At 35.7% G+C, this 13577-nt stretch overlaps 1 protein-coding gene across 1 annotated transcript in view; it reads left to right on the top strand.

Annotated features, from left to right (window-relative positions):
* LOC123873683 (protein bowel-like) overlaps positions 1 to 13577 on the top strand; it is a 63912-nt gene that overhangs the window by 5074 nt on the left and 45261 nt on the right. Inside the window, exon 2 of the mRNA XM_045918663.1 lies at positions 5639 to 6536. Coding sequence (XP_045774619.1) covers positions 5656 to 6536 — 881 coding nt within the window. The 5' untranslated portion in view covers positions 5639 to 5655. The remainder of the gene's footprint in view (positions 1 to 5638; positions 6537 to 13577) is intronic.

Below are 13577 nucleotides of genomic sequence, written 5' to 3'. Positions count from 1 at the left end.
TGTCCGTCCCGTAAGCTAACTCTGTACCTCGTTAAAATAGGTTAGAGGGCATTAAAAACTAACAGACAGTCACCACACATTTTCGCATTTATAATATTAACTAGCTAATACCCGCGACTTCATCCGCGTGGACTATACAACTTTCAAACCCACTTAGAGGATTCTACGTTATATTATCTATATGCCAAATTTTAGCCCGATCCGTCCATCCGTTCAGTAGTTTGAGCTGTGCGTTGATAGATCAGTCAGTTTACTTGATAATATGTTAACAGGGCTCTCTCCGTCATAGTTAGTCAGTCAGCTTTTCCTTTTACCTATATATTTGGATATGGACACCTAATATTATATCCAAGTATCCAATCCTTTTACTTTTTGGCATGATTTGTACAGTAGTTGGAAAGAATTGGCGCAGACACAATATCTTCTTGTTACACTAACAGACGGTTAGGCGCTACGTCGTCGTAGCACAGGCATAACTACCTACGCCTAATCACGATATACGAATTTGTAGAAAAGACACGTCTGCGCCACGTCTAAGCCATTGTAATCCATACTTCCCTGCAAACTTCCGAACCAGTGGTAGATGCTTTTGACGATTCAAAAGAACTTGTAAAAGTCTAATTGAATAAAAATATTTTGAATTTGAATACATGTTCGTTGTCATCGTCAACTAGATGTCTACTGTCTAAATGTCGCTAGATGTCCGCTGCTAATAGGTCTCTTGTAGGGATTTCCACTCGCCACGGTCTTGCGCCGCCTGAATCCAGCGGCTCCCTGTGGTTCGTTTGTTGACTTCTGCCCACCTAGTGGGAGATCTGCTAACACTGCGCTTTCGCCATTCAAGCAGCTACATAGTATGTAGTAACTAGAAGGCACATTCTGCCTGCCTGTCTGATGCCTTTGCACTGCCCAACAGCATAACCAGTCTTGACGAAAATTGGTACACTTTTTATTCCAGAAAAACCAAAGGTTACTTACTACATTTGCTAAAAAACTATCTAAAAGCTAGTTCTGTATAATCAGAACCTAGGCTACCCTAGATTACAGGTAAGTACCCACTATACTAATTTAAAGACCCAAAAAACAAAATGATTTAAACATACTTAGCAATAAAAGTCTGTAATTATGAGGTAGGTTGCTATAGGGAGAGGAATAATTAAAGACGTCATTAGAGTTTCTCAGGTATACAATAATTTATTTAGTGTCGATAATTCGGTCTCACCTGCTTACATAATATCAGGTTCGATGTAATATTCAGTGTGAATTAGTTAGGGCGTGTGAGAAAAAAACTGGATCCATAATATATTTCAATATCGTCGTCGCGCTTAGCAACCGTCCGTCCGTCCGTCCTAACCTATAGGATACTTCCCGTTGACCTAGAATCATGAAAGGCAGCAAGCAAGCACAAGTAAAGGAATAAATCCGAAAACCGTTACATCATAAAAAAAATGTGTTTAAATTTTCGAAGTAAGATAACCATACCAAGTGGGGTATCATATAATAGGAAAGGGCTTTCTTTACCTGTACATTCTAAAACAGATTTTATTCATTCTTACGCATAATAGTTTTTTTTGTAACGTGCAAAATGTCGAAAAAAATACCCGAATACGGAACCCTCGGTGCGCGAGTGTGACTCGCACTTGGCTTTTTTTAACACACTGCGCTATATCGGTATTATCGGTACGCTAAATCGTCTTGGCTATACTATACAGATGCTCGAATCGTCTTACACTTATTTTTTCCCAAAAATGGTTTTTTCCCAAAGGTTTGTTTACTAAGATATTACAAGTAAGTAATATACCCTCAAGTCCATTACTAACTGCAGTGCCTTCATACATATTCATAATCTCTAAATTCTCAAACCAACAGAGATAAAAGTAGTTCTACAGCTTCGGAGCAAGTAAGATGGTAGAAACTCGATCAGGCGTAACCTTAGTGGGAATGAAACAAAACACAAAACCGCAGTAAGAGTGAAAGGGAGGGATGATCAGAAGGCTTTTACGGTAGAACGGGCAACACGTAGTGAAATGCGGGCCCGGCGCTTGCCTGGTTTTTCGATCTCGCTTGAATAAATTGATTCTTGGTCTTATCTTTTTTTTTTGGAAGTTGCGGTCGTGCTATATATTTTTTCTTTATTTTTTTAGGTTTTAACTACTTTTTTAAAGACTTTGACCTAGCACGTCTCAACCTATATTATATTACCAGACTCTGCTTAGTATTACGGACCCACATTGGACACTCTACCAGTTTTAGTTAAAATCATGTAGGAAAAACCATATTATTCTGTTCTCTCGTTTTAAAAATTCAATAGACTTGTATGATTTGGCGTCTTTTGTACTCGTATATCATCATCATCATCAACAAAAACCCATCGCCGACTCACTACTGAGCATGGGTCTCGTCTCAGAATGAATAGGGTTTGCCAATAGTCTACCACGCTGGCGAATTGACACACTTCACACACCTTTGTCTCGTATCTGTCGTCTATTCCTATGCTTATTCCTTTCTTATTTACTGTAGTATTATTATTATTATTTTCTTAATTATTTATTTTAAATTTTATATATATACATTATGTTTATTTATTAATATTTAGATCGCTATTGTAGCGATAAGGCCGCCTTTTGTACATAAATCTATAAGGTTATTTATATATTACTATGTCTTGTTGGTGTACAATAAAGAATATTTTACTTTTACTTTACTTTACTTTGGGAACATAATAGAGATCTTTCAGGCATGCAGGTTTGATCGTTTTTAGTTTGTTTATTTGAACGATGTTTTTCCTTCAGCGTTAAAGCAGGAATTTAAATTTTAATTACATACTTAAAATACTCATAGCTATGAAAAGTTAGATGTAAGTGTTTGGGATCGAAGCTGCCAAATAAGAGGCGGACGCCTTAACCACTAGGCTATCATGGCTATGAGATGTAACTCATCACACTTCACACTATCACACTATCACATTAATATTATAAAGGGGAAAGTTTGTATGTATGTGTGTTTGTATGTTTATTACTCCTTCACGTAAAAACTACTGCCTGCTAAGTGACTACTGAGTGACTCTGAGTTTTAGATATATTTTCAGCTTTTTTGAACAGAAGTCCTAGTAGTTTATGGGTACAACACTTACAACACAGGAAACACAAGGAAACATAACTCTATGGAAGAACAATAAATAAAATACGACCGTTTTATAGTCCGCCAAGACATCCATTCAGTTGGAAACCATCAGGGCACTCGTAAATCTCGGAATAGCAATCTCGTAGATATTGTTAGTGTTAAATAAACATCCCATGAAGGACTCGATATGTTAAGCTACTATTCGACTGTTATGATTATTACTATACATTATTATGCCCGCGACTTCGTTCGCGTGGATGTAGATTTTTAAAAATCCCGCGGGAACTCTTTAATTTTCCGGGATAAAAAGTAGCCTATGTGCTAATCCAGGGTATAATCTATCTCTATTCCAAATTTCAGCCTAATCCGTTTAGTAGTTTTTGCGTGAAGGAGTAACAAACATACCCACACATACACACAAACTTTCCCCTTTATAATATTAGTGTGATACCCATGACCTTGGACTTCGCGACCGTGGAAACTCTTTGATTTTCCAAGACAATGCCGTCCGCTGCATGCAAATTTTGTCAAAATCTGTTAAATAAAATAAGCCCTGAAAAGCTAACAAACTGACAGCACACTTTTGCATTTATACTACTTATACCTACAATATACTATACTTTTTAACAGTATGGATATGAATTTTTAATTTATACAGCTAAAGTCGTGTGCAACCGCTAGCTACGAGTATAAATAACTTGTATTCTAAGCAATCGGAGGCAACTTATCAAGTATGGACATTTATATCGGCTCCACATCTAAATCCGGTTGCCATTAACATTTTCTGATACCACCAGAAGCCAAGAAACTATACTATTCCGAATAAACTGTTGAATGATGCATGAAGTACACAATTTAATTTGCATAATGATAAAAATAGTTAAATAAAACAAAACACTCATTAATCATTTTGAAAGAGCATTGAAAACAAGGCGTGGAGGACCTCATTGGGTTTTAGAAAAGATGTTTTTGAGGTTATAACTTATTTGACCAATATTATGGCTAGTATTGGATAGGAAAATGGAAAATTACTGAACTTGTTTATCTGGCAAAGTCAGAGAGATACACTAAGAATGGTTCCATATTATATTTCGTTTTAACTTTTAAGTTTGGAACGCTATAAAATAGCTATCATTTCAAGATGGTTGAAATCTGAAATATTATGTCTGAAGCTACTCGATCAGTCAATATCACTTATTGGTGGCAAAATGTTATGGCCCATCTAAAACTGTAAACAAATTGTGAACCGTTGAAGCGTGGGCGGATCGTATGAGAACTAATCTATTTTTTATGCTAATAGATAAGTGGAGACAATGTAGAGCTACTTAATTAAACATGTTTCTCGATCCATAAATCTAAATATTCAACACCTGCTTGCTAGTTACCGGCAAGATATCTTCTTACCAAAGTGAAAGCCATAGATAAGTATCGACTTTAGCTTTGCACATGTCTTAAGAGGGGTCTCTCCGTCACTCACTCCATACAAACGTAGTTCGTCTCTCATTGGAATACTAACCAATCATACTCAATCCAATTTTGCAGACATATTCTAGAAACTAATATCTATGTCTGTGGTTTTCCAGATTTCCGTTAAAAGATTCGGTTTCAAAGTTACGCGGTCTTAAAAATTCACATACAAATCTTTGAGCCCCTGTAATTTTAAAACTACATACATATTTTTAGAAAAACCTAAAACACCACAGGCACAGATATTAGTTTCTATAATATGTCTGCAAAATTTCATGTACTTTGGTTGCTTAATATTCAAATGAAATTGGGGCTACGATTGTATAGAGTAAGTGACGGAGAGAGCCCAGTTAAAAGGCTTACGGAACGACAGACTGTATTATGTGCATCATGATAGGAAATGACACGTTGCAGATATAACTTCTTTAATCCTTTATGCGACTATGGAAGCGCTAATTAAGTTTCGGTGTAAGGCAAAGCTATAAATTCACAAAAACGAAACATAAAACCTTTTGAGTACATAACCCTGATGGCAAGTGTCCGGCGTCATTAACACGTTTTTATTATTTGAAGTTCCATGAAAACTGTGCTTAAGACTTGTTTCTTGGATGTCACACTTTCATGTTCATCATCATGATCAGTTGTGACTAAGCATGGCTCACCTCTTAGTATGAGTTAAGGCCACCCTGCGCAAGGGTGGATAATATGGCCCATCTACTCCTAGCACAAGCAAGCATACAATAGTGCAACGGGTGGGGCTTGAACCCGCCTACCTTTCAGATTTCATTCCGCATCTGTAGCCGTTGAACAATTGAGGTTTTAAGAGAATATTATGGAGAACTCTTAGTCCTACCGGTTTCTAACGATGTTTTCCTTTATAATTACTTAAAAACATAAACAGGTAATACATAACAGGTGACTACGACAAGTTAGAGATGCATGTCCGGAATTGAACCCCCAACCTTCTGAAAAGGAGGCGGTCTTTTTAACAATTAGACTATCACCGCTCCCATGTTACCAACATGCTAATTTGTGTTCATTGTTTCAGATGATTCTTCCTGCGTAATGTCTGACAACGGAGGAGCAGCAGTATCACGGGCGTCGACACCTCGCCCAGTAACGGAAAGCCCTGCCAATCCACCTTTACGTTCCAGACATGACCAGTTCCTCGCAAGCTCTGCTGAAAGAGCCCAAAGACCCTCGTCCAGTGGCCGAAACCCGAGCGGAAATTTCGACTCGCCTCCTCTACCATACCACCGTCAGATAACTACAGGCTCCCTTCTCACGGCATCCCATCGTGAATCTTCTGCTTTCGTTCCCGTAGTCCCAACACGAGCCATGCACCCCGTTATGTATCCAAACGATATGCATCCTCCATTATTACCTTCAGAAATCATAGAACGCGAGCGAATTCTGGAAAGAGATAGAAGCGAATCGGCAAAAGGTTCCCCGGATAGGGCACCTGCCAATTTTCCTAAGCGAAATTCATTTGATATAATGGCTATGATGGTGGAAAAGAGGAAGGAGGTAGCGTTGCGGGAAGCTGCAGCCGCAATGTTGATGCCTCACCATAGAACTTCGTCAATAGAAGGGATGATATCAGACGGATCATCACAACCGCCTATTTATGGCCCTCCTGGTGCATTTCTTGGAGCACCGGGCCCTTCTCCAACGGCTGCCAACAGCTTTACCTTCCCCGGAGCTGGGTTATTTCCACCAGGTGCTGGGCCGCACCAGATGCATCCACATCTAGACAGGCGATTACTCAGAGCACCTGGTAGAGCATCAAGGCCGAAGAAGCAATTCATCTGCAAGTTTTGCAATCGGCAATTCACAAAGTCTTACAATCTGCTCATCCACGAAAGAACGCATACTGATGAACGTCCCTACTCCTGCGATATTTGTGGCAAGGCATTTAGAAGACAGGATCATCTACGAGACCATAGGTAAGATAAATTTTTCATTCTTCAATTTTATAGTTTTATGATTTATCCCTAACATCGGCTGTTATCTCAACATTCAACAGTCCAAGCGCAAACCATGAGACGGATTTCTTGCTTTTTTCAACGCTTTGTCGAGAAAGCATCTATGAGCAGTTGTTGTAGCTAATTCTGTTGCACATAAACTCTAAATTAAAATGAATTGACAGATATAACCTATAATTTTCGCATATTTTTCGCAGGGAGCATTTTGAAAGGGATAGAAATATATTTAGATCTATCATTTAGTTCGGCTTAGAGATCGTACAACAGAATTAGCCACACTGTATCAGTCAACTTTTGACTTCAATATTTAAATCATAAAATCAATACTCACAAACTTTTCTCATATTCAAAGAATATACCGACGCGGTCCACTGCGCCGCACTGTAATTAAATTCTAATAATTTTCTAGGTGTTATTTAAAAGATGGTTTGATAAATTAAAATATTCATATTGAAGAACATTTTAATGTTCTACAACGTTGGTCATAGTAAGTATAGAGTAGAACTCAATTTATATGCACGTAACGGACGGACAGTGTAAGTCTAGTTGCAGATGTTAAGTCGACTGTAGCCACATCCGCTACGCTACTTGGAATTGAAATATTTATAAGTTTCCTAATCGTAGTAGGTGCTTCTTGGAAATTTATCTATCTCGATTGAAAAGATTAAAATAGTAACATGTTAGATTAAATTTGGTGCAGCACTTACGTTTGATTTTTTTTTAATATTTCCATTGAGATGATCCAATTCTCTCTATGCCTAATACTCAAAGATGCTATTTTTGTGAAATAATTTGTCTCTGGATCGGTGGAGGTACCTATAGTTATAATTATTGATATACCAATAACGTTGATAACCTTTCTCGCGTATTGGTGTGCACTGTGGTCTTCTAAGTTGGAGGTTCTAGATTCGATTCCGGCAGGGACAATTTGGGAATGTAATTTCTAAATTATCTCTGGTCTGGCTACATCCATAGCTATAGTTACCATCGTACCTGCAATTCGTGTTAGTTCGATTTAGCGTTCTGGTACGATGCCGTGTAGAAACCGATAAGGGGTAGGAGTTTAATAAAACTGTCTCACCCCTATCAAGTAAGCCCGTTTCCATATTATACAGTATCATCACTTACCAACAGGTGAGACTGCAATCAAGGGCTAACTTGTAATGGAGTAATAAAAAAACCAAGAACCTGTTTAAATACCTACTTATTTTATGGTTTTCTAATACGAAAGATCGGACACTATTTTATATTCCCACACCGTTGTAGTGTCTATCTATAAAATATAGATTTATAGGTTCTATAAAAAAGCTTAGAGTTCTTTGGTATATCAAAAAAGTATTAATTGGACTTTTTATTACAAGCTATTATTCAAATATGATTGTATCTTGCTGCCTTGGCAAGATGCTTTTAAATTGATTTGTTCATTAATCAGGAACGAGGAAGAGGTATAAATCTCTTGGTTTATGTTTAAAAACTTTATTAGGTACTGTTTTTTGGTAGAATATAAAATATTATAGATAGGTATACGATATCTCATAGTTTTTACTTTAAAACGTTAGTAGGTTTGAGATTGACTGAACAATTTATATGATACTTTAGTATAATAAGCACTAAGAAGAGGTTTGGCAATAAGAAACTGGAAGTCATTATTTTGCTTAAATAAAGTTTCCATAGAGGTACAGTTAAAACTGTAACAATAGGAATAGCAATAGCAAAAGAAATATAGACCTAATCCATTCAAAAAAAGAGAGAAGAATTTAGATATTAAGTATAGGTATTATGATGAATAAACATGCGGCTTTCGAAAGAAGATAAAATAATTCCTAGAAAAATAAAAATAACATTAAATCTTCGAAGCTAGCCTAATACCAAAATGTAAATTTCACTACCATTGTAATCGGATTATAGAGATTCCATAAATCCTGTAACATATTACAGGTCATAACGATTTTAAGAGTCGGCTTTGGTTCTACGGTCAATCGAAATTATTTTACCGTCTAAAAAAACTGGACCTTGTATGATTCATATCACTCAGAGGGCTAATCCTTCCAAATAGTATCGACATTATTATCTCTTATCATGAGCTGAACGAAATAATTACGGTTTACTTCTAAACCGTAATTAGAACCGTAATTAGTTAATTTAAGAGCCTCAATAGCTCAACCGGTAAAGGAGTGGACTGAAAACCGAAAGGTCGACGGTTCAATCCCCGCCCGTTGCACTATTGTCGTACCTACTCCTAGCACAAGCCTGACGCTTAGTTGGAGAGGAAAGGGGAATATTAGTCATTTAACATGGCTAATATTTTTAATTAAAAAAAAAAAAAAAAAAAATTAGCAAAGTATTTTAAAGTCACTTTGGTTAGGATTCGATGTCTCTTGTGTCTTTTCTAAATGCTTTGCGTTCATTTCAAGTTTCAACATCTTTATTTCATAATTAAGGCATTTTTTACGTTCTTCCTTATTAAAATTTATGATTTGAATATTCATTTTGTGTGATCCTGTAGCCTTTACCTGTCTGTATATATAACTATAGTATCATTTTGGTTTCTTATTTAAATTCATTGATTAGAAGTACCTACCCCCTAATTCTAAATCGATGTTTAAAGACCCTAAAGAGTACTTTAAAATCAGAAAATAAAACAAAATTCGTAATAAATCTTCGCTTCAACATTGTCCCGGTATTGTATTCAGATTTTAGACACTATTTTTGTAATTTTCAATAAAACTCTCAAAAATTCCATTTAAAACTAAGGAACCTACTTGGGCCCAATGACTTGCTTGGGCCCTATAAGTTGTCGAAAGACGTCGCATCATTAAATTTTAGAGAGTTGCCAGTTATAATATTTTTACCTCAGAAAGTGGTCTAATCCGTTCAATAAATTTCCAATCAAAAGATTAAAATTAGAAACCGCCTATGGAAGAATCACTAGCTTAGTGATTTTTGATGAATCTTAATGCCTATGAAATATTCGTCTCGCTTTGCGAGTTTTTTCCTCTTGCTCTGTAATTAGTTTAGAATCTGATGAGTCATCGGTTTCTATTGGGGCTTTGGTAATGGAAGTCGGGATTGATACGGTCTGCATGTAAATTATAAACCCATTTTCTTTGGTAGGTAATTCTACGTAACACCGCCTATCCATTATATAAATTATTATTATTTATTAAACATCAAAAATATTTTTCTTTTCTTTTAACATACCTATATGTATTTATTCATATATTTTCAGTTTAATTACGTATAAAATCTATATAATTATAATATTATCTACTAACCATAAAAAACTTATTTCAAAATTTTCGTAAGATTTTAGATTTTATAATTTTTTGCCTTTATTGGGGAAAAGTCATTTTAATAATAAAAAAAATTCAACTAAATGCGTTAGGATTCAATTTTCAACCATAGGCAATAGGCATATTTTATCTCTATGGGTTTATTTAACTCAACAGGTAATATCTTTCGATAGTGTTTCTAACATAGTTTTTATACTGACGCTCCGCCTCGTCCATTAAATTGCCGAACTATTTATTTTTTTAATCTCTCAGAGCAGTTGAATGGGCAATGACAAAAAGTAGATTTTTATTATCATCGTGAAATAATCTATAACTTAGTAAAAAATAAACCTAGATACTCGTGTAGGTAAATATACTATGAGATTGATTTTGCATACCTAGTAAATGTTTTAAAATTTTAATTTAATGAAACAATGTTATAGGTACATTTATAAATTCATTATAGAATTAAAATCTCGTCAACTCATTTAAAATTGTAAAACAAAAACTATGAAAAAGATAAAACATTGCGCTTGAAACCTTTGCATAATAATTATATGCGGTTACAATGTTTTTTGTCATGATGTTATATTATTATTATGATTACCTTTAAAATCGAGATGCAGCGGGCACCATTATAATACCTGGCTATTATCCCGAATATGTAATTAATAACCGAATAAAAAAAATACATTATGTACCGCCTTTGACCTGCCAAGGACAAGGATCTTGCACGCTGATTTAGCGTTTCTGTGAAAAAATTAGTATTCTGACACGATTCGAACAAAAACCGTGGCTTGCAAAATAGCCTACATAAAATTATTGATCCAAAAACTGAAACGGCTTTTGAATACGAAATGAGAACTAACTGGCCTTACGTAAATAAATAATTGGAAACCGCATTTTTATCTCCTGTCGATCGGCAAAAGACGTATGATCAGAATTTTTAGCAGTAATTTTTAAAATTCGCTTAAAGAAAATAATGAATGCGTCGCGTCGTTCGGCCACAATTTGTAGCACGGTGAACAAAATAAAAAACGGAAAAAGTCGCTTAATTTAAACAATGTAATAAAGAACGGAATATATTGGATAAATTTAAAGTTATAGATAGAGACTGGTAAATCTCAATAGATGGCGCCACATACTTCAAATTACTGTACTAATTAATGTAGCATAACGGGTCTTCATAGATCATAGATCCTCGCACTCACTCTATCCTATATATCCTTTCCTTTCCCACTCATGGACTCAACGCAACGCTAATGTACGAACAAAAACCGACACCTCAGTGCAACATAATCTATTGCTGGCGTGAGACACTACTTTTCGTGCAATAATTATACCTCGTGCGCGCCGCCATTGTGAAGTTATACATACCGCTCATCGAAAACTGTGTCTACACCCAACACGACACATAGTGCAACAGCGATTTACAAATATACCCTGGCCAGGGATCAGTGATGGTAAAAGTGTGGTGACCAGAGAAAGCTGCAGTTCGGAACAGACTTGGAACCATTCCAGCCACGTAAGTCCAAATTTACCTAATCCCTGGACACACCCATTTTTTCTCCTTCGTCGAATGCTACGTTTTTATGGGGCAATTAACCGCTAATACAGTCCATTAAAATCAAAAATAATTTTGACCGCACGTTTTCAAGTATGGTGGCATAAGGCCCCCTTTAATTTTTATTTTGGAGCTACCATATTTTATGGTCCTTCGAACCGGATTTCAGAATCTTTTAATCGGATTTATGGGCTTATCCATCCGATTTCATAATAAAATTGACTCGACTCTTTAATTTAATCAAATTATTATAGTAATATAATTTTTAGTACCGCCTACCTACGTCGAGTCAATAAGTTTGAATTATTTCAAGTAGCATTCACGATTTATGGATACCTAATGTTGCATTGTGTCGTAATATTGCAGAATTATTAGATTATAAGTACGGCCTACGATATACCTACGTAATTCTATCGTTTGATATTCTAGGTTAGAAGTAATAAAGTATTTTTTATAAAATTTCATATTTACCCGCACACCTTTATTATTTCGGTATAAGATTTAACCATGATATAATCCCGCAAACCTGGAAAATAAAACGTATAGATCTACTTATAGGTACGTAGTAGTTAACATTTTAAGTTGTCGTTACTTATAAGACGCAAATAAGGTACCTACATAAGTTCCGCTGTCGATTTTATGAATAGACTAATGTAGGTACGAGCCATTGCGCGCGGAGTAGGTATTCAACCAGCATTGTGATTATTGTATGCACTCAAATACGCGTTCCGTAAATAATATTTTTACGTTTGCAACGCAATAATTTAACCGCTCGCCTAAATATAGGAGTTGTGTGTTTTCACAGTATAACCAACGCATTTTATAGTATATACTTACCGCTAAACTATATTGGTTACATAATATCGATATTTTTTAATTGACATATTTAACCAACATAGTTAAATACCATATTACCTTGTGTTCGATTTATTTAGGTACTTTGAGTTTTAAAAATGACTACAAAGGGTGATTCAGATTTACCGCGTACACATGACGAATGTCAAATGTTAATATTGGAATCGAAACGCGATGCGATGTTTGCCCGAATGCAACGAATCTACGATGCCGCCTTGCAAGTAGAAATTGATGCTAGTAAACTACCTAATCTTTTATGCCAGTCAGGTAACCTAGACACTTTACGGAAGGAATTCGAGCAAACTTTAGATTCATATAACGCTATACAGCTAAAATTAAATCCTAAAAATCCTATTAATTATCAATCATGGATGTCATTCGAGGAATTATTTTGTTATGTCAAACAAGTCTTAGCGACTAACAGCAATAAAGAATCTGAATCTAACATGGCGTCTTTGTCAAAGTTCCCTAAATTAAAATCGCATCTTCCGCCTATTGATCTTATTTCATTTAATGGTGATTTAACAAAATGGCCGTTGTTTTATCAGCAGTTTAAAAGTATGATTCATGATAACCCGAATTTAAATAATAGTGAAAGGGTATTTTATCTAGTCGGAAAATTAACTGATAGGGCTGCCGCAGTTTGTTCAGGGTTGCCAGCAACAGCTGAAAATTATAATATCATCTGGGATGCCTTAATACAGAAGTACGACGACCCCCGCTCGCTCGCTTCCGCATATTTAAATCAAGTGTTGCAATTTAAGCCACTTGCTAATAATAATGATACCGCACTAGATAATTTCATAAACACTTTTGATTCATCGGTAGAAGCACTTAAACAGTTAAAAATTGATTTGACTGATTTTATATTCCTTCATTTGGCTACGCTTAAATTAGATGAAGATACCGTTAAAATGTTTGAGCTTATTAATCGTAAAAAACAAATTCCAACATATAAAAGTCTTATAGATTTTGTGAAGGAACAGAGCAAGGTGCTGTCTAGAGGGAGCAATGTTAATGCACAGTTGCAAAATAAAGCTCGCTCTAAACACATACCTACACCTGTCACGAGGTCTACTAAGTCTACTAAGTCTTTTGTCAATACGGAAAGCACTCGTAGCTCACATGAAAATCATAAGTGTGTCGTCTGTAAAAATGAAAAGCATGACCACTTATACAAGTGCGCTGAGTTTATGAAATTAACTCCTAGGCAAAGGTACGAAATTGTTAAAAATAATTCATACTGTACAAACTGCTTAAGTACCTCGCATAAATATTCCGCTTGTAGCAGCACTAAAAACTGCTCAAATT

Source organism: Maniola jurtina, chromosome 17 (genome assembly GCF_905333055.1).
Source record: "Maniola jurtina chromosome 17, ilManJurt1.1, whole genome shotgun sequence".
Lineage (NCBI taxonomy): Eukaryota > Metazoa > Arthropoda > Insecta > Lepidoptera > Nymphalidae > Maniola > Maniola jurtina.
The sequence above is the reverse complement of the archived record's forward strand: the minus strand, read 5'-3'. Positions and strand labels throughout refer to the sequence as shown.